Genomic DNA, 26,558 nt, shown 5'->3' with positions numbered 1-26,558 from the left:
TGTTTACTAAAATCAAATACAGTTTTCTGAGTTTCTAGTACCTGACAGTATATACCTGCCAGAGGGAAAGGCTGAGGAAGATTTTGAGAAACAAACTAATAGGGGAGGAAAAATTACCCATCAGAGTGTTAAGTATCCTCTTCATAAACTCTGGTTTCCAAAACCAATGTTGTGCAGTGCAGAAAGTAATGTTTTTATTATAAGGCTAACGATACAAAGAGTTAAGGAAAGGAGAATTTAAAACAAATGGTAGGAATCCACAAAATTTTCATCTGTCTTCTCTATTCTGCTCTGAAAGCACATGGTCATTTCTTACCTGGCAAAGTTCACATGATCATGTAAAACACTGTTACGTCTGGCACTCCAAAATCTAATGTCAGAGACGTCACGAGGCGTACATACCCAAGGAGGTAACAAAGTGTTCATGCGCATTGAGGGTCTTCATGCATCGCTTGTTCTTGTAATCCCACACACGCAGGGTCTTGTCATCAGCACAACTCAAAATAAACTTCCCCCCAGAATGGAACAGAACTCCACGTACCCAGTTATCATGACCCACCTTAAAAACAAAAAAGTTACTTGACTTAGTGAAAGGACAAAATGTTTAAATAGCATCTATTTAATAATACGATAAAACTATACATACCAAAAACATCAAAAGACACCGAAAGACCAAAAGAAAATAAAAGTCTAGGGAATTCTAGATTAAAGGAAACTGAAAACTCGTAAGACATGACCAGCAAATATAATGTATGATCCTTGACTGGGTCCTGGATGAGGGTTAAAGAGAAGTCACGCAGGGCATTATGGAAATAACAAGAACAAATCTGAATATGTAGTCTATCAATGGTAAATTTCTTGAGTGTGATTAATTTTATTGTGGTTATTTATATACTATCCTTGTTCCTAGGTGGTTCATGGTAAAATACTTGGGGGTAAAGTGTATGATGTCTCCAAGGAACTCTCAAATGATTTCAGCAAAATATACACACATACATGAAGGAAAACAAACAAATGTTAACTAGGTGAAGGATATACAGGCATTCACTATATATCCATCCATCCATGTATCCATCCATCCAATCATCCATCCATCCATCCATCCATCCAATCATCCATGTAATCATCCATCCATGTATCATCCAATCATCCATCCATCCATCCAATCATCCATCCATCCATCCAATCATCCATCCAATCATCCATCCATCCATCCATCCATCCAATCATCCATCCATCCATCCATCCAATCATCCATCCATCCATCCAATCATCCATCCATCCATCCTTCCATCCATCCATCCAATCATCCATCCAATCATCCATCCAATCATCCATCCATCCATCCATCGATCGATCGATCGACGATCGATCGACTATCGATCGATCGATCGATCGATCGACTATCGATCGATCGATCGATCGATCGATCGATCGATCGATCGACTATCGATCGATCGACGCTGATCGATCGACTATCGATCGATCGATCGATCGATCGACGACTATCGATCGATCGATCTATCGACGACTATCGATCGACGACGCCGATCGATCGACTATCGATCGATCGATCGATCGACGATCGACGATCGACCATCGATCGATCGACGATCGACGACGACTATCGATCGATCGACGCCGATCGACGACTATCGATCGATCGACATTCGATCGACCATCGATCGATCGACGACGATCGATCGACGACCATCGATCGACGACGCCGACGACGACCATCTATCTATCTATCTATCTATCTATCTATCTTATCTAATCATCTTATGTATCTATCTATGTAATTATCATCTATCTATATGTATTCATCTATCATGTATTCCATCTTATCCATTCATCTAATTGTCTATATCCATTCCATCCAATCATCCATCCATTCAATCATCCATCCATGTATCCATCCATCCATCCATCCAATCATTCATCCATCCATCCAATCATCCATCCATTCAATCATCCATCCATCTAATCATCCATCCATCCACCCATCCATCCAATCACTCATCCATCCCTCCATGCATGCATGCGTCCATCCATCCATCTAATCATCCATCCATCCATGATCCATCCATCCATCCATCCATCCAATCATCCATCCATCCATCCATCCATGCATCCATCCATCCATGCATCCATCCATCCAATCATCCATCCAATCATCCATCTAATCATCCATCCATCCATGCATGCATGCGTCCATCCATCCATCCATCTAATCATCCATCCATCCATCCAATCATCCATCCAATCATCCATCCATCCATCCAATCATCCATCCAATCATCCATCTAATCATCCATCCATCCATCCATCCGTATTTCCCCTGTCGCAGCAGTTCTGTTCTTGCAATTTATCTTTAAGCACATGCCCAGAGATTTAGTTAACAAAGATGTTTGTAAAGTGCTGTCTGTAGATCAATGTACAAGAAGAGCATCTAACAACACGAGCAAGGATCACATACTTTCTAAATTAAAGGTTTGCTACAAAGCTACATTAAGTATGATACCATTTTTATAAAAAACAGCACATTCATCTACACATTAATTTAAGAAAAAGGCTTAGAACTGCACAGTTGAACATGGTAGCTACTGTCCATGTACGCCTTTTTTTTTTTTTTTTTTTTTGAGACGGAGTCTCGCTCTGTCGCCCAGGCTGGAGTGCAGTGGCCGGATCTCAGCTCACTGCAAGCTCCGCCTCCCAGGTTCACGCCATTCTCCTGCCTCGGCCTCTCGTGTAGCTGGGACTACCGGCGCCCGCCACTTTGCCCAGCTAGTTTTTTGTATTTTTTAGTAGAGACGGGGTTTCACCGTGTTAGCCAGGATGGTCTCGATTTCCTGACCTCGTGATCCGCCCGTCTCGGTCTCCCAAGGTGCTGTGATTACAGGCTTGAGCCACCGCGCCTGGCCGAAAGAGATAATTCTTTATTAATTTTTCTGATTGTAGAAGCATGCTTGTAGCATAAAATTCAAACCCTGTAACAGTGGGGCATGAGAGTAGCAGAGTGTTCACAAATTTTCTGACATCTAAAAGTTCTCATGCACTAGACTCGGCAATGAGAAAGAAAGTTTTTACTTTAAAATATTTTGAAAGAGATAATTCTTTTTTTTTTTTTTTTTAGATGGAGTCTTGCTCTGTCGCCCAGGCTGGAGTGCAGTGGCCGGATCTCAGCTCACTGCAAGCTCCGCCTCCCAGGTTCACGCCATTCTCCTGCCTCAGCCTCCCGAGTAGCTGGAATTACAGGCGCCTGCTACCTCGCCCGGCTAGTTTTTTGTATTTTTTAGTAGAGACGGGGTTTCACCGGGTTAGCCAGGATGGTCTCAATCTCCTGACCTCGTGATCTGCCCGTCTCAGCCTCCCAAAGTACTGGGATTACAGGTTTGAGCCACCGCGCCCGGCCCATGTATGCCTACTTTAATATATAATAGTTAAGATTACATACAACCAACAATTCAGTTCTTCAGTCTCACTAGCCACATTTCAAGAGTATAACAGCTGCACGTGGCTAGCAGTTACCATGCTGGATAGTGCGGTTATAGCACAGCATTGCAAAGTTTTGTTTTGTTTTAAAAAGAGACAGCAACTCTCTCTGTTGCCCCGGCTGGAGTATAGTGGCATGATCACAGCTCACTAAAGCCTCAAATTCCTGGGTTCAAGTAATCCTCCTGCTTTAGCCTCCCAAGTAGCTAGGACTATAGGCATGCACCATCATGCATAACTAATTTTAAAATTTTTATTTTGGTAGAGACAGGGCCTCGTTACGGTGCCCAAGCTGGTCTTCAAACTCCTGGGCTCCTCCTGCCTTTGCCTCCCAAAGTCCTGGGATTATAGGCGTGAGCCACTGTGTCTGGCCAAGAGTATGTTTTTCTTTCTTTTTTAAGACAGAGTCTTGCTTTATTGCCCAGGCTGGTGTGCCATGGTGCGATCTCGGCTCACCGCAACCTCCATCTCCCAGGTGCAAACAATTCTCATGCCTCAGTCTCCCGAGTAGCTGGGATTACAGACATGCACCACCATGCCCGGCTTTTTTTCTTCTTTTTTTGAGACAGAATTTTGCTCTTATTGCCCAGGCTGGAGTACAATGGCCTGATCTTGGCTCACCGCAACCTCCGCCTCCTAGGTTAAAGTGATTCGCCTTCCTCAGCCTTCCTGAGTAGCTGGGATTGAAGGCATGCGCCACCAAGCCCGGCTAATTTTGTATTTTTAGGAGAGACGGGGTTCCTCCATGTTGGTCAGGCTGGTCTTGAACTCCCGACCTCAGGTGATCCGCCCATCTCGGCCTCCCAAAGTGCTGGAATTACAGGCATGAGCCACCGCACCCAGCTAAGCCCGACTAATTTTTGTAATTTTAGTAGAGGCGGGGTTTCACAACGTTGGCCAGGCTGGCCCTGAACTCCTGACCTCAGGTGATCCACCTGCCTCAGCCTCCAAAAGTGCTGGGATTGCAGGCGTAAGCCACTGCACCTGGCCAGCTTTATTTTAATTATATATCATCTTTTCTTAACAGCAACATGGTACAGCTGAACTCAGAATACTACTAGAGGAAAGTTTCATTTTCTAATCAATTCTTGAAGATGCTTCTACATGTGTCTGTCATATCCTACAGAGAGACAATCACTTCAAGGTATGGTTAGCACCTAAAAAATCTCTAAACAAACGTGGATGCCAAATTATAAAAACTACTACTAAATGAACATCCATAGATCTTTTTGGAACTCCTTTAGGCACACAGCAGTGTCAACAATCCCTTACTAGTTCTGACATATCTTTCTATGGAAATATGCTCCTAAGTAAGCCAAATAAACTAGATTATGTGAGCAAGGATATATAACAGTTAAAAGGATTCAAATAAAGTGAAACAGACAAACAAACATCTTCAACAGTGAACAGGTCTCTAAGAATGCTGCTGCTTCTCCATAAGAGATATAACACAATTTTTTAGCATCTCTCCCTCAAACACCGACTAGCTCTACAGATTCTTTATAGAACCTGCATTCTAGAGAAGTAACTTTCACATCACTGTAACGACAAAAGCTAAAGGAAAACTATATTTATAAAGAAGTTATTTTAAAACCCAGTATAGTTCAGATTTAATAAGATATCACAAAGAATTAATCCAAAAAGGTATAAACAGTGAAGATACAAAAGAAACGGTAGGATTATGCAAACTTACAAGGGTCATAAGGCACATGCCAGTACTGACATCCCACATCTTAATAGTCTTGTCTCTGGATCCAGACAGCAAGAATGGTCCAGGTTTACCACTTTTTTTAGTCTACAGAAAACATAATAAAAATTAAGTTGCCTACACAAGAAGTTAGGTACAGACTTTAAATGGTTTCTACCTAATAATGATCTATATTTCCAATTTTGTTGCATTTTGGTGGTTTGTTTTGAGACAGAGTCTGGCTCTATTGCCCAGGTTGGAGTACAGTGGTGCAATCTCGGCTTACTGCAACCTCCGCCTCCCGGGTTCAAGCGAGTCTCCTGCCTCAGCCTCCTGAGTAGGTGTGATTACAGGTGTGCACCACCACACCAGGCTAATTTTTGTATTTTTCGCAGAGATGGGGTTTTGCCATGTTGGGCAGGCTGGTCTCGAACTCCTAACCTCAGGTGATCCGACCACCTCGGCCTCCCAAAGTGCTGGAATTACAGGCTTTTGAACCACTGCACCCAGCCCAATTTGTTTTTATCTGTTGAAATACACAAGTCTTTAACACCATACCTAGGCTATACAGGAAGGACCCAGATAATATAAGAACAGAAAATCTCTGTTTAGGCTAGGACTCAGTTTTCATAAAACCAACAGATAATACATTTACTTTTCAACATTTCTGTAATCACTATTTAATTTAGCTTTTACAAATCCAACCAGAATCAAATTTATTTTTTTTTTTTGATCTGGATTAGGGAATATTCATTTATTTCAAGACAGGGTCTCATTCTGTCACCTAGGCTGGAATGCAGTGGAACAATCACAGTTCACTGCAGCTCTGAACTCCTGGGATCAAGCAATCTTCCTGCCTCAGTCTCCTGAGTGGCTGGGACTACAGGAGTGCACCACCACACCTGGCTGAGTTATTGAAAATTTTTTCCTCATTAGTATAGTGGTGAGTTTAAAAACAAAAACAAAAAAAAAGCTTTCTGTAGAGACAGGGGTCTTGCTATGTTGCTCAAACTCCTGGGCTCAAGTGATCCTCCTTCCCTGACTTCCCAAAGTGCTGGGATTACAGGCGTGAGTCATCATACCTCTGGTGGTGTGATGCACCAGAATCAAATTTATGACACACAGCATGTAACCACCACCAAAGGGCAGTAAACAGAATCTGAAAATGCAATGGGCCAACCAAAATAAAGAGAACTCACAAGAGAAGATTCATTTAAGAGGGAACTGCCTCTTTTCTTTATTGAAATGTAGTTTTAAAAATACACGATAGGAATGCCTCTATCAAAATCAGTGTGGAGCTGGGCACAGTGGTTCACATCTGTAATCCCAGAACTTCAGGAAGTTGAGGCAGGCAGATCACTTGAGGTCAGGAGTTTGAGACTAGCCTGGCCAACATGGCAAAACCTTGTTTCTACTAAAAATATAAAAAATTAGCTGGCAGGGTGGCACATGCATCCATGGTCCCAGGTACTTAGGAGGCTGAGGCAGGAGAATCGCTTGAACCCGGGAGAAAGAGGTGGCAGTGAGCCAAGATCACGCTACTATACTCCAGCCTGCGCAACAGAGTGAGACTGTCTCAAAAACAACCAAAACTTTTAGACCATTCATTTTCATTCATTTATTAGAAACAGGGATCTTGCTCTGTTGCCCCAGGCTGAACTTTAACTTCTGGACATAAGTGATCCTCTTGCCTCAGCCTCCTGAGTAGCTGGGACTATAGCCATGTGCCGCTGTACCTTGTAGGTAATTTATTTTTAACATGTTAATCAGAAAGACCAAAATCATAAAGAGCACAAAGAATCACAAAGAAATGTGTTAAAGCTCCAGACTCAGCTAGTACTTTTAAATGATCAAGAACATCAGAGGCCACCATATGAAATAGTCTTCATTTAAAGAAACATTTATACCATCACATCTGGGATTAATTTTAAAAAATAAATACTGAACTGCATTTTACCATAAATTTATAAATAAAATTATTATGTTCATTAATGAAGGCTATTTTTCTGACAGATACTGTGAAGAGTAGAGAATTTCAAGATTCAGAAATCTGGGATGCAGATTTTTAAATGCATTAACAGCCATGAAACTGGGAATCAGCAAAGTTATCTAAGGATTTAAGATATCAGCAGTAAAACCGTGAAGACAAGTTTATATATACAGTACCTCAGATCCTGTTGCTTCAGAGATGGAGGAATATGAGCTTTCTGGAGCCCAGGAAATGCATTCTACCACATGCTCATGCTCTCGGAGCTCAGCCTTGCATTCCTTTGTTGCTACGACCCACACACGCACAGTCTGGTCATTGGAACAGCTGGCTATCAGAGTGCCATCTTGATTTGGTCGTACCATACGTACCCATTCTCTGTGTCCTGTGAATGTCTTCACACAGTAGCTGTCAATATAAATAATAACTTACACTATGAATGACAATCATCGGGACACTTTCCAGAAGTGATATAAAAATAGCTATGTACTGGGATGAAGAGAATGGTACCAAGTCAGAGATGCAAGTCGACAGCATAAATGTACAATCCTGGCTAATTAAAGTGGGAACAACAAGCTAACAGGCGCATCATTAAGGAGCTAACAAAATCAACATCTAGAAGATAAAATATATATAAGAAATAAAATATTTCAAAACTAAACACATACTTAAAAATATTTCTAGCCATATTGGAAAAAAGCTATGCTCTACTAATCTGAGTAAAACTAGTAAGTTTGTGTGACAAAAATCAAGTGTAATTCTACGCACAACCAAATTCAGTCTAACAGAGGTATACCAGCACAAACATTATTTACATTTTCATTAAAACCCACAGAGAGATTACCTAAAAGAAGACCATAGAGGAAAGAAGCCATTACACAGAAATGCCTCTCGAGGACATGGAGTCTCTCCTTACCATGTCTCTGTGCTCCTTTTTGGAAGACAGATACAGACCAAGCTTAGTTTTAAAGTATATTTAATATGACTGTCATAGTGATCATTCTGGGTTAAAGCTGAAATGACTGAAACACCAGAACACAATTTTGTTTTGTTTTTTATAAATATGTCTTTAAGCTGATGCCTTTTTTTTTTTTTTTTTTTTTTTTAGACAGTCTCACTCTTGTTGCCCAGGCTGGAGGGCACTGGTATGATCTTGGCTCACTGCAACCTCCGCCTCCCGGGTTCAAGTGATTCTCCTGCCTCAGCCTCCCAAGTAGCTGGGATTACAGGTGTGCCCCACCAAGCCTGGCTAATTTTTGTATTTTTAGTGGAGACGGGGTTTCACCATTTGGTCAGGCTGGTCTTCAACTCCGGACCAGGTGATCTGCCTGCCTTAGCCTCCTAAAGCACTGGCATTACAGGTGTGAGCCACTGATGCCTTTTCAACCAAGCTTACTTACCCAGTTTGCACTTCCCACATTTTTATGGTTTTATCCCTTGAAGCGGACACTAGATGATCTCCATTGGGCATGATGGCTACTGAGGAGACATTGTGGTCGTGGCCTGAAACACACAGCACGGCGGGACGTTACGGCACATTAGGAAGCAGCACCCCCAAGAGCAGCGAGACATCAATTCACCATGGGGTCTCCCCACGTCAAAGCAAGTTCTAAATACACTGGATTTTATACAAATTTGATAAGAAACCTGGATTTACACGATAAAGTTAAAAAAATCAGTAAAAGCAATCCACAAGGAAACAGTCAACTCCATTTAGGATTAAATTTCAACCTGTACAAATGGTTTAAAAATGTAAGGCATCAGGATTATCAACATTTGAAATATATTCATATACTTACCTCAGTGAGTCTGAATGTTTACATACAAACGCTAGGAAAAACAATTTCTTTCTTTTTTTTTTGGTGAGGCAAGGACTTGCTCTGTCACCCAGGCTAAAGTGCAGTGGCGCAATCACAGCTCATGTAGCCTTAAACTCCTGGGCCCACGAGCTCTTCTCGCCTCAGCCGTTGAGTAGCTGGAACTACACAGGTGTGGCACCACCACACCCACAATATTTTAATTTTTTGTAGAGACAAGATCTCCGTATTTTGCCCACACTGGTCTTGAACTCCTGTCCTCAAGCAATCCCTCCTGCCTTGGCCTCTAAAAGTGCTGCGATTATAGGTGTGAGCCACTGTGCCTAGCCTCTAGACTGATATTCTAAAATATAAAAAAGATAAAACGAATGGGTAAGAAAAATGGGGAACTGGTTCTCTGTTTAAAATGGTGGGCCAGGCGCAGTGGTTCACGCCTGTGATCCCAGCACTTTTGGGAGGCCAAGGCGGGCGGATCATCCAAGGTCAGGAGTTCAAGACCAGCCTGGCCAATACGGTTAAACCCTGTCTCTACTAAAAATACAAAAATTAGCTGGGTGTGGTGGTGCTCACCTGTACTGCCAGCTACTTGGGAGGCTGAGGTGGGAGAATCACTTGAACCCGGCAGGTAGAGGTTGCAGTGGGCCAACATCACGCCACTGCACTCCAGCTTGGGTGACAAAGCAAGAGGCCATCTCAAAAAAAGAAAAAAAGTGTTCATGTGTGGAATTCCTGTAATTATAAACTTCCCCAATGCATTTAATTGGGCGCGGGGGGCGAGGAGAACACAATCTTCAAATTATGCCCTTTAGGTAAACACACAGTTTACTCATGTGTTAACATCATGGATAATCTGTATGCACTCCTTGTACAAAATCCCAACATTCAAATGTCATCATGTGTAAAGAAACAACAAAAATCCCTACGTAATGAGCATCTCCTACGTGGCAGGTACTACACCAAGATGATTTATCTTATGACTTCATTTTATCCTCATGACAACTGTATGACTCTGGTATTATTACCTCTGTTTTGCTGATGAAAGAGGTTTAAATTTTCTAATGCCATAAGGAGACAAGTAGGAATCTGAACCCAGGTATCTGTCTCTAAAGCAAATATACTCTCGTTCCACAAACATACTGCCTCAGAAAACAGTTCCCACAACAAGACCCAGGAAACAACTTAACAATGAATGAGGGCACGGGATATGTACCCTTATTTCATTTAAGTGAGCAAGATAAACTGGGTTCCAGTTTTCACTATACCTACTCTCTCTGGTCTTCAGTTTCCCAACTACGAAAAATTAATAAAACACAAACAAAACCATTTTTAACTCAAATACAGATAAACAACCTGGCAGTTTTTCTTATCAAAAAATACTCATACAAATATTTTATATAAAGTACTTAAAACCTCGTAATAGAAACGACTCTCAACTACTGTGACTTATCCCTGGACTATCTACATCGTACACTCTTCCACCAATACAGACAATTAAGAGGTGCATAAAGGAACCCCGTACACTATTAGAAACAATATTCTTTCTGAAGTACCATGATAGAAATTACTATTAAAGTACTATCCTCTACCCCTTACCATGCATGGTTCTGATGCATTCAAAGCCCTGAAAATCCCATAGTTTAATGGTCATATCTGCAGAACAGGAAGTCAGAAGCTTGCCGCTGTGATCGAACGAAATGTCCTGTACAGAGTCTGTATGTCCTTTAAGAGTTCGTTCAAAGTCTCCAGTCTCATAATCCCACACCTGTCAAGTGAACAGAAAACTGTTTAACACCAACTCCATCACTCTTTTCTTGTTTCATATTTGCACTCAGCAGGCCAATCTGGCACCTTATTGAGCAATTAACCAAACAAGTAACAAAAGATAACTAACTTAGAAATACTGTATCTCATGTACAAATTGGTCTTTTTTCTACAGGGAAAACGAACGTTGCAATTATTAAAATCTATCTCTAGTACCACATTTGCAAGGTTTCTATCACATAACCAACTGTAATAGTGATAAAGTATAATAAAGTCACAAAACACAGTCCGTTTCCTGTCTCAGAGCAGGAAAGACATGTAAATAAGGAAATTTTAGGGGAAGAAATATGAGAAAAGAAAGAAAGAGATGGAAAGGAAAGGGAAAGAAAAGGAAAGGGGAAGGGGAAGGGAAAAAGGACCTTAAGGGGGCTATAGCAGGTATTTGTATGTAGAGTATTTGAGGAATAATGATCAATACTCAATCCTACTAGACCAGCAAAACTCAGACATCTGAAGAGCCAAGGAAAGATTTCAGAAGATGTAAACTGTTCACGAATAGCAAATGAACAAAAGCATATGTCATTTTGAGTTAAAAAGTGAAATATGACTGGGCGTGGTGGCTCAAGCCTGTCATCCCAGCACTTTGGGAGGCCGAGGCGGTCGGATCACGAGGTCAGGAGATCGAGAACATGCTGGCTAACACGGTGAAACACCGTCTCCACTTAAAAATACAAAAAATTAGACGGGCATGGTGGCGGGCACCTGTAGTCCCAGCTACTTGGGAGGCTGAGGCAGAATCGCCGTGAACCTGGGAGGCAGAGGTTGCAGTGAGCTGAGATCCACTATAGCCTGGGCGACAGAGCAAGACTCCACCTCAAAAAACTATATATATATATTTTTATATATATAAAAATATATTATATATAAAAATATATAAATATATATAATTATATATATATATATAAAGATTTTGGCCAAGTGCAGTGGCTCATACCTGTAATCCCAGCACTTTGAGAGGCTGAGGTGGGCGGGTCACCTGAGGTCAGGAGTTGGAGACGATCCTGGCCAACATAGTAAAACCCTGGTCTCCACTAAAAATACAAAACTTAGCTGGGTGTGGTGGTGCGTGACTGTGGTCCCAGCTAATCGGGATGGAAGGCTAAGGTGGGAGAATCACTTGAGCCCGGGCGGCGGAGGATGCAGTGAGCTGAGATTGTATCACAGCACTCCAGCCTGGGCGACAGAGCCAGACTGTTTCAAAAAAAAAAAAAGAACAGTCACATTTTAAAAAGATAATTTTGGAGTGCAGTGGTATGATCAGAGATCACTGTAGCCTCATACTCCTGGGCTGAAGAGATCTTCCTGTCTTAGTCTGTCGAGTAGCTGGGACTACACAGGTGTGCACCACCATGCCTGGCTAACTTTTTGATGTTTTGTAGAGATGGGGTCTCAGTATGTTGCCCAGGCTTATCTCAAACTCTTCCATTTTCTTTTTTTTTTTTTTTTTTTGAGATGGAGTCTCACTCTGTCACCTAAGCTGGAGCGCAGTGGCGCAATCTCAGCGCACTGCAACCTCTACCTCCCGGGTTCAAGCAGTTCTCCTGCCTCAGCCTCCTGAGTAGCTGGGACTACAGGCGTGTGCCACCACACCTGGCTAATGTTTGTATTTTCAGTACAGATGGGTTTCACCACATTGGCCAGGATGGTCTTGATCTCCTGACCTCATGATCCACCCACCTGGGCCTCCCAAAGTGCTGGGATTTCTGCTGGGATTTCAGGTGTGAGCCACTGCACCTGGCCCTATTTTCTTTCTTCTCTTTCTCTTATTTTAATTGACAGGGTCTCCCTCTGTGGCCCGTGGTGAAGTGGAGTGGTGTGATCACAACTCACAGCAACCTCGAATTCTGGGCTTCAGTGTTGTTCCCACCTCAGCCTCCACAGGAAGTAGGACTACAGGTACACACCACCACACCCAGGTAATTATTTCTTTCTTGTAGAGACGGGGCCTCGCTATGTCGCCCAGGTGGGTCTAGAGCTCCTGGCCTCAAATTGATCCTCCTGTCTTCGCCTTCTGAGCCACTAGGATTACAGGTGTGAGCCACTGTGCTCATCCCTCCTCCTGCTTCTTATCACAAATATTTTTCTGTGCCATTAAAACTCAGAAAGTATTACTTTGGGCATGGTGGCTCATGCCTGTAATTCCAGCACTTTGGAAAGCCGAGACGGGTGGATCACCTGAGGTCAGGAGGTCAAGACCATCCTGGCCAACATGGTAAAACCCTGTCTCTACTAAAAATACAAAAAATTAGCTGGTCTTCGTGGTGGGCACCTGTAATCCCAGCTACTCGGGAGGCTGAGGCAGGAGAATTGCTTGAACCCAGGAAGCAGAAAATGCAGTGAGCCGAGATCATACCAATGCACTCCGGCCTGGGCAACAGGAGTAAAACTCCGTCTCAAAAAAAAAAAAAAATTGCAGGCTAAACCACCATTATAGAAAACATTATGGTGAACATTTCTGAATATAAAAAAATTCTGTCCTCATTTTATAATACTTAGGTCAGACAGCAATGGGGAAAAAGAATTAGTGGGTCAAAAAGTATAAACTTTTAAAGCCTTCATATACTCTGTTAAACTGATATCCCATAAGACTGTATCAAATGTAATGAGAATGACTACTTTATCAAACTCATCACTGGGGATTCTTATTTAATAGGTAAAATATCTTGACAATTTCACACACACACACGGCAATTTTTTTTTTTTTTTTTTTGAGACAGAGTCTCGCTCTGTCACCCAGGCTGGAGTGCACTGGCGTGATCTCGGCTCACTGCAATTTCCGCCTCCCGAGTAGCTGGGATTACAGGTGCCTGCCATCACACCCGGCTAATTTTTCGTATTTTTTAGTAGAGACAGGGTTTCACCATGTTAGCCAGGATGGTTTGATCTCCTGACCTTGTGATCCACGTGCCTTGGCCTCCCAAAGTGCTGGGAATATAGGCGTGAGCCACCGGGCCTGGCGCAATTTTTTTAAGACAGGGTCTCACTCTGTCACCCACACTGGAGTACAGTGGCTCAATCATAGCTCACTGCAGCTTCCAACTCCCAGGCTCACGTGATCCTCCCACCTCAGCCTTCCGAGTAGCTGGGACTACAGGCATAGGCCATCACACCTGGCTAATTTTTTAAGTACAGACGAGGTCTTGCTATGTTGCCCAGGCTGGTCTCTAACTTCTGAGCTTTAACAGTCCTCCCACCTTTGCCTCCCAAAGTCCTAGGGTTATAGGCATGAGCTACCACACCCGGCCCATAATTTCAGTGTTTATTTCTTCTGCTGTTAGTAGTAAGGCCAAACTGTTGTTACTATTTGGTTAGTTGTTACTACCTTTTATTTTTTTGAGACAGTCTTGCTCTGTTGCCCACGCTGGAGTGCAGTGGAGTGATCTCGGCTCACTGCAACCTCCGCCTCCTGGGTTCAAGCCAATTTCCTGCCTCAGCCTTCCAAGTAGCTGGGACTACAGGTGCACGCTGCCATGCCCAGCTATTTTTTTTTGCATTTTAGTAGAGATGGGTTTCACCGTGTTGCCCAGGCTGGTCTTGAACTCCTGAGCTCAGGCAATCTGCCCGCCTCGGCCTCCCAAAGTGCTGGGATTACAGGCGTGAGCCACCACGCCTGGCCTGTTACTACCTTTTTTTGTGAATTGTCTGCTCCTGTACTATGTCCATTTTTCTGAGATGTTAGTGGTTTACACATCTGAATTCTTCATGTTATATATTAAAGTTGGCAATCCAGCTGGGCAAGGTGGTTCACCTGTAATCCCAGCACTTTGGGAGACAAAGGCAGGAGAACTGCTTGAGCTCAGGAGTTTGACACCTGGGCAACATGGCAAGATCCCCTCTCTACAAAAAATAAAAAATCAGCTGGGCATAGTGGCACATGCCTATAGTCCCAGTTACTGAGGAGGCTGTGGTGGGAGGATAGCTTGAGTCTGGGGAGGTCGAGGCTGCAGTGAGCCATGACTGTGCCACTGTACTTAAGCCAAGGCAACAGAATGAGACCTTGTTTTACACACAAAAAAAGTTGGTAATCTTTCTTTTTTTTTTTTTTTGAGACAGAGTCTCGCTCTGTCGCCCAGGCTGTACTGCAGTGGCCAGATCTCAGTTCACTGCAAGCTCCGCCTCCCGGGTTTACCCCGTTCTCCTGACTCAGCCTCCTGAGTAGCTGGGACTACAGGCGCCCACCACCTCACCCGGCTAGTTTTTTGTATTTTTTAGTAGAGACAGGGTTTCACCATGTTAGCCAGGATGGTCTCGATCTCCTGACCTTGTGATCCGCCTGTCTCGGCCTCCCAAAGTGCTGGGATTACAGGCTTGAGCCACCACGCCCAGCCGGCAATCTTTCAATTGCTTATTAGTTGAACATATTTTCCAGTTTTGTTTGCTGTTTATTTACTTATCTTTTAGAGATAGGGTCTTGCTTCGTTGCCCAGGCTTGAGTGTAGTGCCATGACCATAGCTCACTGCAGCCTTGACCTTCCAGGCTCAGGCGATCCTCTCACCTCACCTCTTCTTTCTCCATGTTTAAATTAGTTCTAGCCGGGCACGGTGGCTCACACCTGTAATCCCAGTACTTTGGGAGGCCAAGGCGGGTGGATTACTTGAGGTCAGGAGTTAAAAATCAGCCTGCCTGGCCAACAAGGCGAAATCCCGTGTCTACTAAAAATACAAAAAATTTAGCCAGGTTTAGGGGCGCACGTCTGTAGTCTCAGCTACTCAGAAGGCTGAGGCAAGAGAATTGCCTAAACGCAGGAAGCAGAGGTTGCAGTGAGCCAAGATCGCACCACTGCACTGCAGCCTGGGCAACAGAGCATCTCAAAATAAATTAGCTCTAAATGACAATCAGAAAAATCAATCTAAAAATTTAAATAATGTAATTAAAAATACTGTCATGAACTGGTCTAAATATACATCCCTCTATAATATTTTTCATAAATTATTGTTCAAAGGTTGATGACAACTGAATGTTTTTAAAAGAAACCAGTTTTATTCATCAAATGCATGTAAGACATTATTTAAGACAATTTTATTGTTATTAATAATTATAATATCAGCAACAGTTTATTGAGCCCTTACCATCTATTTGCCAGGCATTGTTCTGTTACATTCATTACATATGCATTACTTTTACACTGCAGAATATAATACAGTTATTTATTTATTTACTTATTTAATAGAGACGAGGTCTCACTTTGTTGCCCAGGCTGGCCTCCAACTCTTGGACTCAAGTGATCCTCCCGCCTCAGCTTCCCAAAGTGCTGGGATTACAGGCATCTGAGCCACAGCACCTGACCACACAGATATTTTTAAATAAGAAAATTGAGCCTTAACTGTATCAACCCCTTTGCCCAAGATAGTCATAAAATTACAAAACACTTTCTGTATGTTGTCCTTTGAGTATTTTGGAAAATCATTCTATTGCAGTTGTCATTTAAAAATAACTTAGCTGGCCAGGCACAGTGGCTCATGACTGTAATCCCAGCACTTTGGGAGGCTGAGGCAGGTGGATCATGAGGTCAGGAGTTTGAGACCAGCCTGACCAAGATGGTGAAACCCCATCTCTACTAAAAATACAAAAATTAGCTGGGCGTGGTGGCGGGTGCCTGCAATCCCAGCTACTCGGGAGGCGAAGTCCAAAAGAGGACAGCTTGTTACTGATGCTGATACACTGCTGACACTGAGTGCTCCCCTGGAATCTGGCCAGCAAAAACTGTTTTAAACAGCTTCCATGTCCTAAATCATTTAATCCTCCCCCAGACCCTACGAGGTAGGTATTTATTAATAATCTTCATTTAATAAATCAAGAAAGCCACAAAAAGTTAACTTGCCCATAATCACATTAACTATTGAGTGGTAGAGCCAGGATTTGAACCCAGAGCCAGTGCCCCTGACCACTAACTATCCTACAAAGCCTCTCTATATAAATAAGATGATCAGCTTAAAGTTACTAAAATGATGATTCATTAGAAACAAAGAAAAGTATTTCTAAAATAAATCAGTCAAAAGTTAACAAAACCATATATAACTACTTTTCATTAATGAAACAACCACATGTGTGCACATTTAAAGACTAAATGGTATGAGGAGGTTTCCTGTGGCCAGAAAAAAATAAAAATAAAAAGACCAAGTTGAAGGGTGGACTCTAAGTAGTTGCTGTGATACGTGGTATGATTACAAATAAAAAGTTCTAAAACTTCCATTTGTAATAATTTTAAATCAGACTTAATAGATACATTTTAAGGGGGTACATTTACAGTTCTGTTTATGCTTTTATAATACTGTTATAAAATCAACAGTTAAGCCTAGATTCTAGATTTTCCACCTTTTTTTTTTTTTTTTCTTTGAGAGAGTCTTGCTCTGTCGCCCAGGCTGGAGTGCAGTATGCTAACTGCCTGCCACTGCAACTCCACCTCCGGACTTCAAGAAATTCTCCTGCCTCAGCCTCCTGAGTAGCTGGGAATACAGATGCCCATCACCACACCCGACTAATTTTTGTATTTTTGGCAGAGACAGAGTTTCACCATTTGGCCAGGCTGGTCTTGAACTCCTGACCTCGTGATCCACCCGCCTCAGTCTCCCAAAGTGCTGGAATTACAGGCATGAGCCACCACGGCTGGCCAATTTTCCATCTATTAAAGAATGTCTACCTCCATCCCAAACCTCACAAGACCAGTTGTAGTGTTTTAGTACATAACGATGAAAGACTATAATGAAAAAAATTTAAATGCATGTCTATTTTTAAAAATGGAGTATATTAATGTATTAGGCATATAATTATTTTACCCTCTAGAAATCCATGATGCTTGTATGAATGTAAGACTCCCTTACAATGACTCCACAGCCACCCTCCTAAATCACAAGGGCTGCCCACAGGGTGCAAGTCACTGATTTAGAAACTAAAGAAATCACATAAACACACTGTAAAACAATGTTTAATTTGAAGAACTAGTTAAGTACAGTCGCATTTAAATTATGCCTGTATTTTTTTTTTCTTTTTTGAGATGGAGTCTTGCTCTGCCCTCCAGGCTGGAGTGCAGTGGCGCTGAGCCTCGCTCACTGCAAGCTCCCCACCTCCTGTCTATGCCATTCTCCTGCCTCAGCCTCCTGAGTAGCTGGGACTACAGGAGCCCGCCCACCATACCCAGCTAATTTTTTGTATTTTAGTAGAGACAGGTTTCAGCTGTGTTTGCCAGGATGGTCTTGATCTCCTGACCTTGTGATCCACCCGCCTCAGCCTCCCAAAGTGCTGGGATTACAGGCTTGAGCCACCACGCCAGGCCTATGCCTGCATTTTATGCTGAACTGCTATATGACATATACAATCTACTCACATTTTCTTAGTTATACTTTTTTTTTTTTTTTTTTTTGGAGACAGAGTCTTGCTCTGTCACCCAGACTGAGTGCAGCATGGATCTCGGGCTCAATGCAAGCTCTGCCTCCCGGTTCACGCTTATTCTTCTGCCTCAGCTCTCCGAGTAGGTGGGACTATAGGCTTCACCACCACGCCTCGCTAATTTTTTTGTATTTTTTAGTAGAGATGGGGTTTCATCATGTTAGCCAGGATGGTCTTGATCTCCTGACCTCATGATCCACCCGCCTTGGCCTCCCAAAGTGTTGGGATTACAGGCGTGAGCCACTGCGCCCAGCCGATTGGTTACACTTTTGTAAATGAAACTTAATATCTGTAACTAACTTACTTTGAAACAACCCTTAGTATAGAGAGACCTACCTAAATCTACCTATATTGCAACTATCTTATCTTTCTGTAGGAGGTTTATACAACTGTCATTTTACTGTGTCTGGAACAAAGGCAACTTAAAAACAACGCTTTTCCTAATTAAAAAAGCACAACATTAAAAGGTACTATATGTTTACTGTGGAAAAAAAATTTTTAATGAAATATATAATTTATAAAATGAAAAGCTCTTATATTCCCCTACTCCTGGAAAGCCAATTTTAAATACATCAAGGAAAGTCCAATTTAAATGAATCCTCTACTGAATTCGTTTGCAGTATAGATTCACCCTATCAATTACTAGTTTTGTCAAATGGTATTTCACACACAACCTCTGTTTAAAGGTAAGGCACACACTTTTCATCCTCTAAGAACAAAAACTGTTCAAGCACAAGGTGATCTACTGACATCAACTCAGTGACACCCGACTTTCTCAAATTCACCATCGAACTTACCTGGCAGCATGCCTCTCAGGAGCCACAATGGTATTTTATTCCAATTCTGTCTTTAAGATTCAGAACCAAATCACTACATTTCTTTTTTTTTTTTTTTTTTTTGAGACGGAGTTCGCTTGTCGCCCAGGCTGGAGTGTAGTGGCCGGATCTCACTCACTGCAGCTCCGGCCCCAGGTTCACTTCATTCTCCTCTGCCTCAGCCTCCTGAGTAGCTGGGACTACAGGCGCTCAGCCACCTCGCCTCGCCAATTTTTCGATTTTTAGTAGAGACGGGTTTCACCGTGTTAGCCAGGATGGTCTCGACCTCCTGACTGATCCAATCTGCCTCAGCCTCCCAAAGTGCTGGGATTACAGGTGGCTTGAGCCAATCGCGGCCCGCTTATTTTCAGGATCTTTTAATTTTCTTCACCCTATTAACTTTAAGTCTGCTTTTAGCAAAAAATTACCTTAATAGTAGCATCCTCTGAAGCAGAGACCATAACACTGAACACAGGATGGAAAATGACTCGAGTGACTGGACTCCTGTGACCACTCAAAGCATATTTTTCTGGCGGACGGGGAATCCATTCTTTTGGGTCTCGTTTCTGACCAAGAGGTCCACCTGACGTAAATTCTTCTTTTGCTTCATTTAGCTTTGATTCTAATTCCATAACCTTGAAAAAGAGCACGTAGTTATGTACAGATAGATTTCAATAAAAACAGCATGTGACATTTTAAAAAACTGCATTTTGCAACTATATATGCAGGATACTTGAAAAAATTTCAGTAATCTCCAAGCATTTGTCAAATTTAAATGAAAATTATTTATTTTATACAGCATCAAAACCTAAGTCATGAGGAAACTAAAAACTGAGAAAAATTCAGTACAATTGCCTTAACTCTTTAACACAAAGAAAAACTTCAATTTATATCTGGTGACAGAGTCTTCTAATCAAAGAAGGGCAGTGAATTTACCTTGGTCCCTCTAAGGCTGCTACTCTTAGTAAGTTCTTTCCAAACCACATTATATATGGTAATCATATTAATAATAAAAGCTAATATTTATTGAGCATCTACTATGTGCTAAGCACTTTTCTAAGAGCTTCGTAATAAATGATCAACTCATAACAATGTTATTTACTTATTCTAACTTTGCCTATGAAGTATACATTTTAGGACTGGAATATTATTTGTTGTATTTACAGATAAGAAGAAAAGCTCAGAGATAAAAATGACTTGTCTAAGAGCACACTGTAGTGCTCTTTTCCCAGCATCAATCACAATGGCTCCATGTGTTCTTTCCTTCTAAGTGCACAAATGAGTTCTTTCAGTATCAATTCCTCCAAGTCAGGACTATGCAGATTCCACCCAGTCAGCAACTCCGGATATGCGAGTTACCATGTATCTGCAATAATATGCCTAGGTCATACTTTTCATAAAGCACAGAAAATGTATTTTTATTTGCTTTTTAAAGATTAGATGCAATTATTAATTAATGTAGATGAATAGCTATTTTCAGAAAGTTTATATAACTGAATACAACTAATTTTAAAGAAACAAGACTTAGTTACCTTCTTCTGTAACCTAATAACAGATGTCCATTTTTTTTCCAAAAGACCAGCATACTTTTTATCTAATTCTTCATTCTAGAGAAAATAAAGTTAGAACCTTTTAAGAATGGCTTAACTATGATCCTCAAGCCAAAGATTACTCATCTTTAAGCCCAAACATTACTAAAAATCTGATTATAAAAAAAGGGAGTGGCTGGACACGGTGGCTCACCTGTAATCCCAGCACTTTGGGAGGCTGAGAAGGGTGGATCACCTGAGGTCAGGAGTTCAAGACCAGCCTGACCAACATGGCGAGACCCCGTCTCTACTAAAAATACAAAAATTAGATGGGTGTGGTGGTGCGTGCCTGTAATCCCAGCTACTCGGAAGGCTGAGGTAGGAGAATCGCTTGAGGCAGAGGTTGCAGTGAGCCGAGATCACGCCATTGCACGCCAGCCTGGGAGACAAAGCGAGACTCCATCTCAAAAATAAAAATAAAAAATAAAAAAAGGGAGTGAAAATCAAGTTCAGTACCAAGTAGACCACAATAACAAATGACAAAATTGTGCATAACTGTTAACTACAGATACCTGAGTAAAAATCCACTCATTAACTCTACTTTGAAGAATTGTTAAAAAGTAAAACATACCATATCTAATTCAGCTTCCTTTTTAAAAACTGAATATGCCTCTTCATAGCCATTTGAACGAAGATAATCTGCTATAGCTCGATTTCTGAAAGAAAACAAATTCAAATGACTCCTAAAAAAAAGACCTCATTTCTATTTTGAAGAAATAGAATTTATTTAAAATCTCATTAAGCCAAGATACTCTTGAGAGTATTCCCTTTCAAATCATACAAGTGTTTCATTAAAAAGGACACCTCCGCAAAGCCCTCAGAACTTTTAGCCCCTGTCATAGTACATCCATAATATTATATTCTTAGTTATAAGTTTTTCTTTTTTTTTTTTTTTAAACATCAGAAGAGAAATTACATATTTATAAGTTTCAAATGTGTTGCTTACCTCACAAGCTGTAGGCACTCTATAGATCAAGCTATGGCTCTGTGACAACAATCATCAATTTTGCTAACATTTACATTTAGTCTTTCTTTACTACTTGTTATACACTCAAAGGCTGACAGCTGGAATTTAGTTTTGCAGAGAAAAGTTTTGAGAAAACTAAAGTATTTTCATATTAGAAATAACTTTGAACCACTGGAGTCGGTGAAGAAAAGAAATCACACACTATAAACTTAGTCTACTGTCGTAGAATGAGACATTCATTGAGAATTAGAACTTGAAGGTTAGAGAAGCTGAATTAGCCTTTTCATGTTTGCCTTATACAGTCTGAGTACCCTTTATACAAAATGCTTGGGACCAAAAATGTTTTGGGCCAGATAGATAGACAGATAGACAGCCAGCCAGCCAGACAGATAGATAGAGATATATAGATAGATATATAGATATAGATCACGAGGTCATGAGTTGGAGACCAGCCTGGCCAATATGGTGAAAAGCCCATCTCTGCTAAAAATACAAAAATTAGCTGGTGTGGTGGCACATGCCTGTAATCCCAGCTACTTGGGAGGCCAAGGCAGAAGAATTGCTTGAACCTGGGAGGTGGAGATTGCAGTGAGCCGAGATCCTGTCACTGCACTCTAGCCTGGGCAACAGAGCAAGATTCCTTCTCAAAAAAAAAAAAGCCAGGCGTGGTGGCACATGCCTATAATCCCACCTACTTGGGAGACTGAGGCAGGAAAATCACTTGAACCTGGGAGGCAGAGGTTGTGGTGAGCCCAGTTCGTACCACTGCACTCTAGCCTGGGCAACAACAGTGAAAACTCCATCTCAAAAAACAATACAAAACACGTTCCAGTAGTATTGTAGAACTGGTGGGATTACTGACTTTAACTCAATGGTATGTTTAAAACAAATCAGCAAACAAAGATAACAGGGAATTACCAGCAAACACTTTATGTTCCAGGTAATTATCAGCATGCCAAAAATCAACGTATAATAATTACAGGGTTAGGCCGGGCGCAGTGGCTCATGACTGTAATCTCAGCACTTTGGAAGGCCGAGGTGGGCAGATCACAAGGTCAGAAGTTCAAGACCAGAGGCTGGGAGCGGTGGCTCACGTGAGCCTATAATCCCAGCACTTTGGGAGGCCAAGGCAGGCAGATCACAAGGTCAGGAGATCCAGACCATCCTGGCTAACATAGTGAAACCCCATCTCTACTAAAAATTAAAAAAAATTAGCTGCGCAGGCCGGGCGCGGTGGCTCAAGCCTGTAATCCCAGCACTTTGGGAGGCCGAGACGGTGGATCACGAGGTCAGGAGATCGAGACCATCCTGGCTAACACGTGTGAAACCCCGCTCTACTAAGAAATACAAAAAACTAGCCGGGCGAGGTGGCTGGCCAGTCCCAGCTACTCGGGAGGCTGGAGGCCGAGAATGGCTGGAACTGAGGCGGAGCTTGCAGAGCTGAGATCCGCCACTGCACTCCAGCCTGGGCGACAGAGGGAGACTCCGCCTCAAAAAAAAAAAATTAGCCAAGATGGCGTGGGTTTCATAGTCCCAGCTACTCGAGGCTGGAGGCATGGAGAATGGTGTGAACCTGGGAGGCGGAGCTTGCAGTGAGCCAAGATTGTGCAACTGCACTCCCGCCTGGGTGACAGAGCAAGACTGTCTCAAAAAACAAACAAACAAAAAAAAAAGTAGTAGTAGTTCAAGACCAGCCTGGTCAACATGGTGAAAACCCGTCCCTACTACAAATACAAAAATTAGCCGAGCATGGTGGCAGGCGCCGGTAATTCCAGCTACTTGGGAGGCTGAGGCAGGAGAATTGCTTGAACCTGGGAGGCAGAGGTTGCCGTGAGCCGAGATTGCACCACTGCACTCCAGTCTCAGCAACACAGCTAAAGACTCTGTCTCAAAAAATAATAACAGTAATTAAAAATAATTACAGTGTTAGACAATCACATTCAAAGACATTGAGGAGAGGTAAATCTTAATGTTATTACAAGTCTGTGTCTGTGTGTTACTCATACTACAGCTTGTACCTTCCTTCTGGCCTGTTTCTACTAATGGCTAACTCCATTCATGCTGAAGTATCTTCTTTACACAGAGCTGACTCTACTTTTTGATTTCCACCAAGTAATTATACTTGGGCCTTCCAAATCAATATACATATATATTTTTTGGAGACAGGGGTTGCGCTCTGTCACCCAGGCTGGAGTACAGTGGGTCGATCTCGACTCACTGCAACCTCTGCCTCCCGGGCTCAAACAATTCTCCTGCCTTAGCCTCCTGAGTAGGTGGGATTACAGGCACATACCACCATACCCAGCTAATTTCTGTATTTTTAGTAGAGACGGGGTTTCGCCACGTTGGTCAGGCTGGTGTCGAACTCTTGACCTCAAGTGATCTGCCCGCCTCGGCCTCCCAAAGTGCTAGGATTATAGATGTGAGCTACCGCGCCTGACCCCAAGTCAATGTTAAGAAGGCAATGGCTCTCTCACGAGGTGCAATCAAATATCTTCTTTTGTCAAAGCCTGTACTACAAACCTTCAACAAAAATAAATTTTCCTTTTGTTAGAGTGTTGCATCCTGGCTGGACATGGTGGTTCACACCTGTAATCCCAGCACTTCGGGAGGCCAAGTTGGGCGGATCGCTCAAGGCCAGGAGTTTGAGACTTGCCTGGGCAACATGGCCAAAACCCTTCTTTACAAAAAGTACAAAAAATTAGCTGGGTGTGGTGGCAGGATCACCTGAGCCTGGGAGGTCAAGTCTGCAGTGAACTGTCATTGCACCACCTGCACTCCAGACTGGGTGACAAAGTGAGTCCCTGTCTCCAAAAAGGAAAAAAAAAAAAAAAAAACCTGCATTCCAAAGTAGTAAGAGGAAAAAAAGGCTGCAACACATTTATTTCTTAGCTTCATTTTCTTTTAATATAAAAAACAAACTTCAAGCAAATAAAGAAGAATATGTCAAGAAATCATATATATTATTCTTAAATACTTAACGTTCCTACCAAACTCTATTAGCTCAATTGCTATTTTGGGGTCAAGTCCTAATGCCTGAAACTCTGCCTGAAAACACACTACACAGCTCAAACAATGAAGCTTGCCGGGCGCGGTGGCTCAAGCCTGTAATCCCAGCACTTTGGGAGGCCGATGGTGGATCACGAGGTCAGGAGATCGAGACCATCCTGGCTAACATGGTGAAACCCCCGCCTCCCCACTAAAAATACAAAACTAGCCGGGCGCGGTGGCGGCTTGCAGTCCCAGCTACTGAGGCTGAGGCAGGAGAATGGCGTGAACCTGGGAGGCGGAGCTTGCAGTGAGCCGAGATCGCCACCGCACTCCAGCCTGGGTGACACAGCCGGTGACCCGCCTCAAAAAAAAAAAATTAAAACAAAAAAAAAAAAAACAATGAAGCTCACATAACACATAATCCATATGTGTAACATATATACAAATTACAACAACTGTAATCTTTTTTTTTTCTGAGAAATGGTCTCAAGCTCTGTCTCCCAGGCTGAGTGCATGACACACCATGGCTCTCACTGCAGCCTCAACCCCTCTGGGCTCAAGTGATCCTCCCACCTCAGCCTCCTGAGTAGCTGGGACCACCGGTGCATGCCACCATGTAGGCATTTTTGTTGTTGTTGTTCTGTAGAGACAGGGTTTTGCCATGTTGCCCAGGCTTGTCTCAAACTCTTGGGCTCAAGAGATCCTCCCACCTTGGCCTCCCAGAGTGCTAGGATTATGGGCATGAGCTACCATGCCAGGCCAACAATTACGGTCTTAAGGAACATTTTTTTGTAAAGGAAAAGTTAAATGGTGACACTTTTCCAGGTAAAGATAATATTAAAGGAAAAATAAGAAAAATGATTACTCCCTTTTCCTTCTTAAAATCAGTAGGACAGAATCTTCGGTACCACTTCTTCTGCCTCCACATCAGGCCCTACTGAAAGGTCTTCAAGTGCAATAACATGCATGGAACTACCATTCTTAGGATAACAATGCCTTCTTCTGGAATACCTCCTGAAGACCTGAGGCTGTTTCACAGTTAATCTTTTTTTTTTTTTAAAGAAGAAGGAGCACATTCTAAAACAACCATAAAGTACAGCAGTACAGGTTTTTTGTTTTTGTTTTTTCATAGAAATAATAACACTGTTTTAGTTCTATTAAATTCTGTTCTCGGCCGAGCGCGGTGGCTCACGCCTGCAATACCAGCACTTTGGGAGGCCAAGGTGGGTGGATCACGAGGTCAGGAGATCGAGACCATCCTGGCTAACAAGGTGAAACCCTGTCTCTACTAAAAATACAAAAAATTAGACAGGTGTAGTGGCAGGTGCCTGTAGTCCCAGCTACTCAGGAGTCTGAGGCATCCGAAGAATGGCATGAACCCGGGAGGTGGAGCTTGCAGTGAGTCAAGATTGCACCACTGCACTCCAGCCTGGGTGACAGTGAGACTCCGTCTCAAAAAAAAAAAAAAAAAAAAATATATATATATATATATCTTCTCCTACCAGCAATGTAGCCACAGCCACACTTCTAGCCACATATCAGGTAAGTAATATTGTCAGGGTTAGGGAAAGAACTCCAGCTGGGCGTGGTGGTTCACACCTGTAATTCCAGCAATTTGGGAGGCCGAGGTGGGCAAATCACCTGAGGTCAGGAGTTCGAGACCAGCCTGGCCAACATGGTGAAACTCCGTCTCTACTAAAAATACAAAAATTAGCCAGGTGTGGTGGCATGCGCCTATAGTCCCAGCTACTTGGAAGACTGAGGCAGAATTGCTTGAACCTGGGAGGTGGAGGTTGCAGTGAGCTAAGACTGCGCCACTGCACTCCAGCCTGGGCAACACAGCGAGACTGTCTCCAAAAAAAAAAAAACCAACAACATAAAAAAACATCCAGAGAATTTTAGCACTACCACCTTTGATGCCCTGCCTCTCAATATTTAAGCCAACAACTGGATCCAGTTAATGCAGAACCTTTAACTTCAGCAAGGTTTACCACTATTACTA

General features: G+C 42.5%; 1 protein-coding gene across 1 annotated transcript in view; it reads right to left on the bottom strand.

The window, feature by feature from the left end:
• PAFAH1B1 (platelet activating factor acetylhydrolase 1b regulatory subunit 1) overlaps positions 1-26,558 on the bottom strand; it is a 108,204-nt gene that overhangs the window by 4,909 nt on the left and 76,737 nt on the right. The window contains exons 3-10 of the mRNA XM_003912082.3: positions 21,170-21,254; positions 20,542-20,616; positions 19,438-19,644; positions 10,580-10,748; positions 8,570-8,672; positions 7,349-7,577; positions 5,189-5,290; positions 403-559 (exon numbers count right to left, since the gene is read on the bottom strand). Coding sequence (XP_003912131.1) covers positions 403-559; positions 5,189-5,290; positions 7,349-7,577; positions 8,570-8,672; positions 10,580-10,748; positions 19,438-19,644; positions 20,542-20,616; positions 21,170-21,254 — 1,127 coding nt within the window. The remainder of the gene's footprint in view (positions 1-402; positions 560-5,188; positions 5,291-7,348; positions 7,578-8,569; positions 8,673-10,579; positions 10,749-19,437; positions 19,645-20,541; positions 20,617-21,169; positions 21,255-26,558) is intronic.

Source organism: Papio anubis, chromosome 17 (assembly GCF_008728515.1).
Source record: "Papio anubis isolate 15944 chromosome 17, Panubis1.0, whole genome shotgun sequence".
NCBI lineage: Eukaryota > Metazoa > Chordata > Mammalia > Primates > Cercopithecidae > Papio > Papio anubis.
This window is presented reverse-complemented; position numbering and strand designations above follow the sequence as displayed.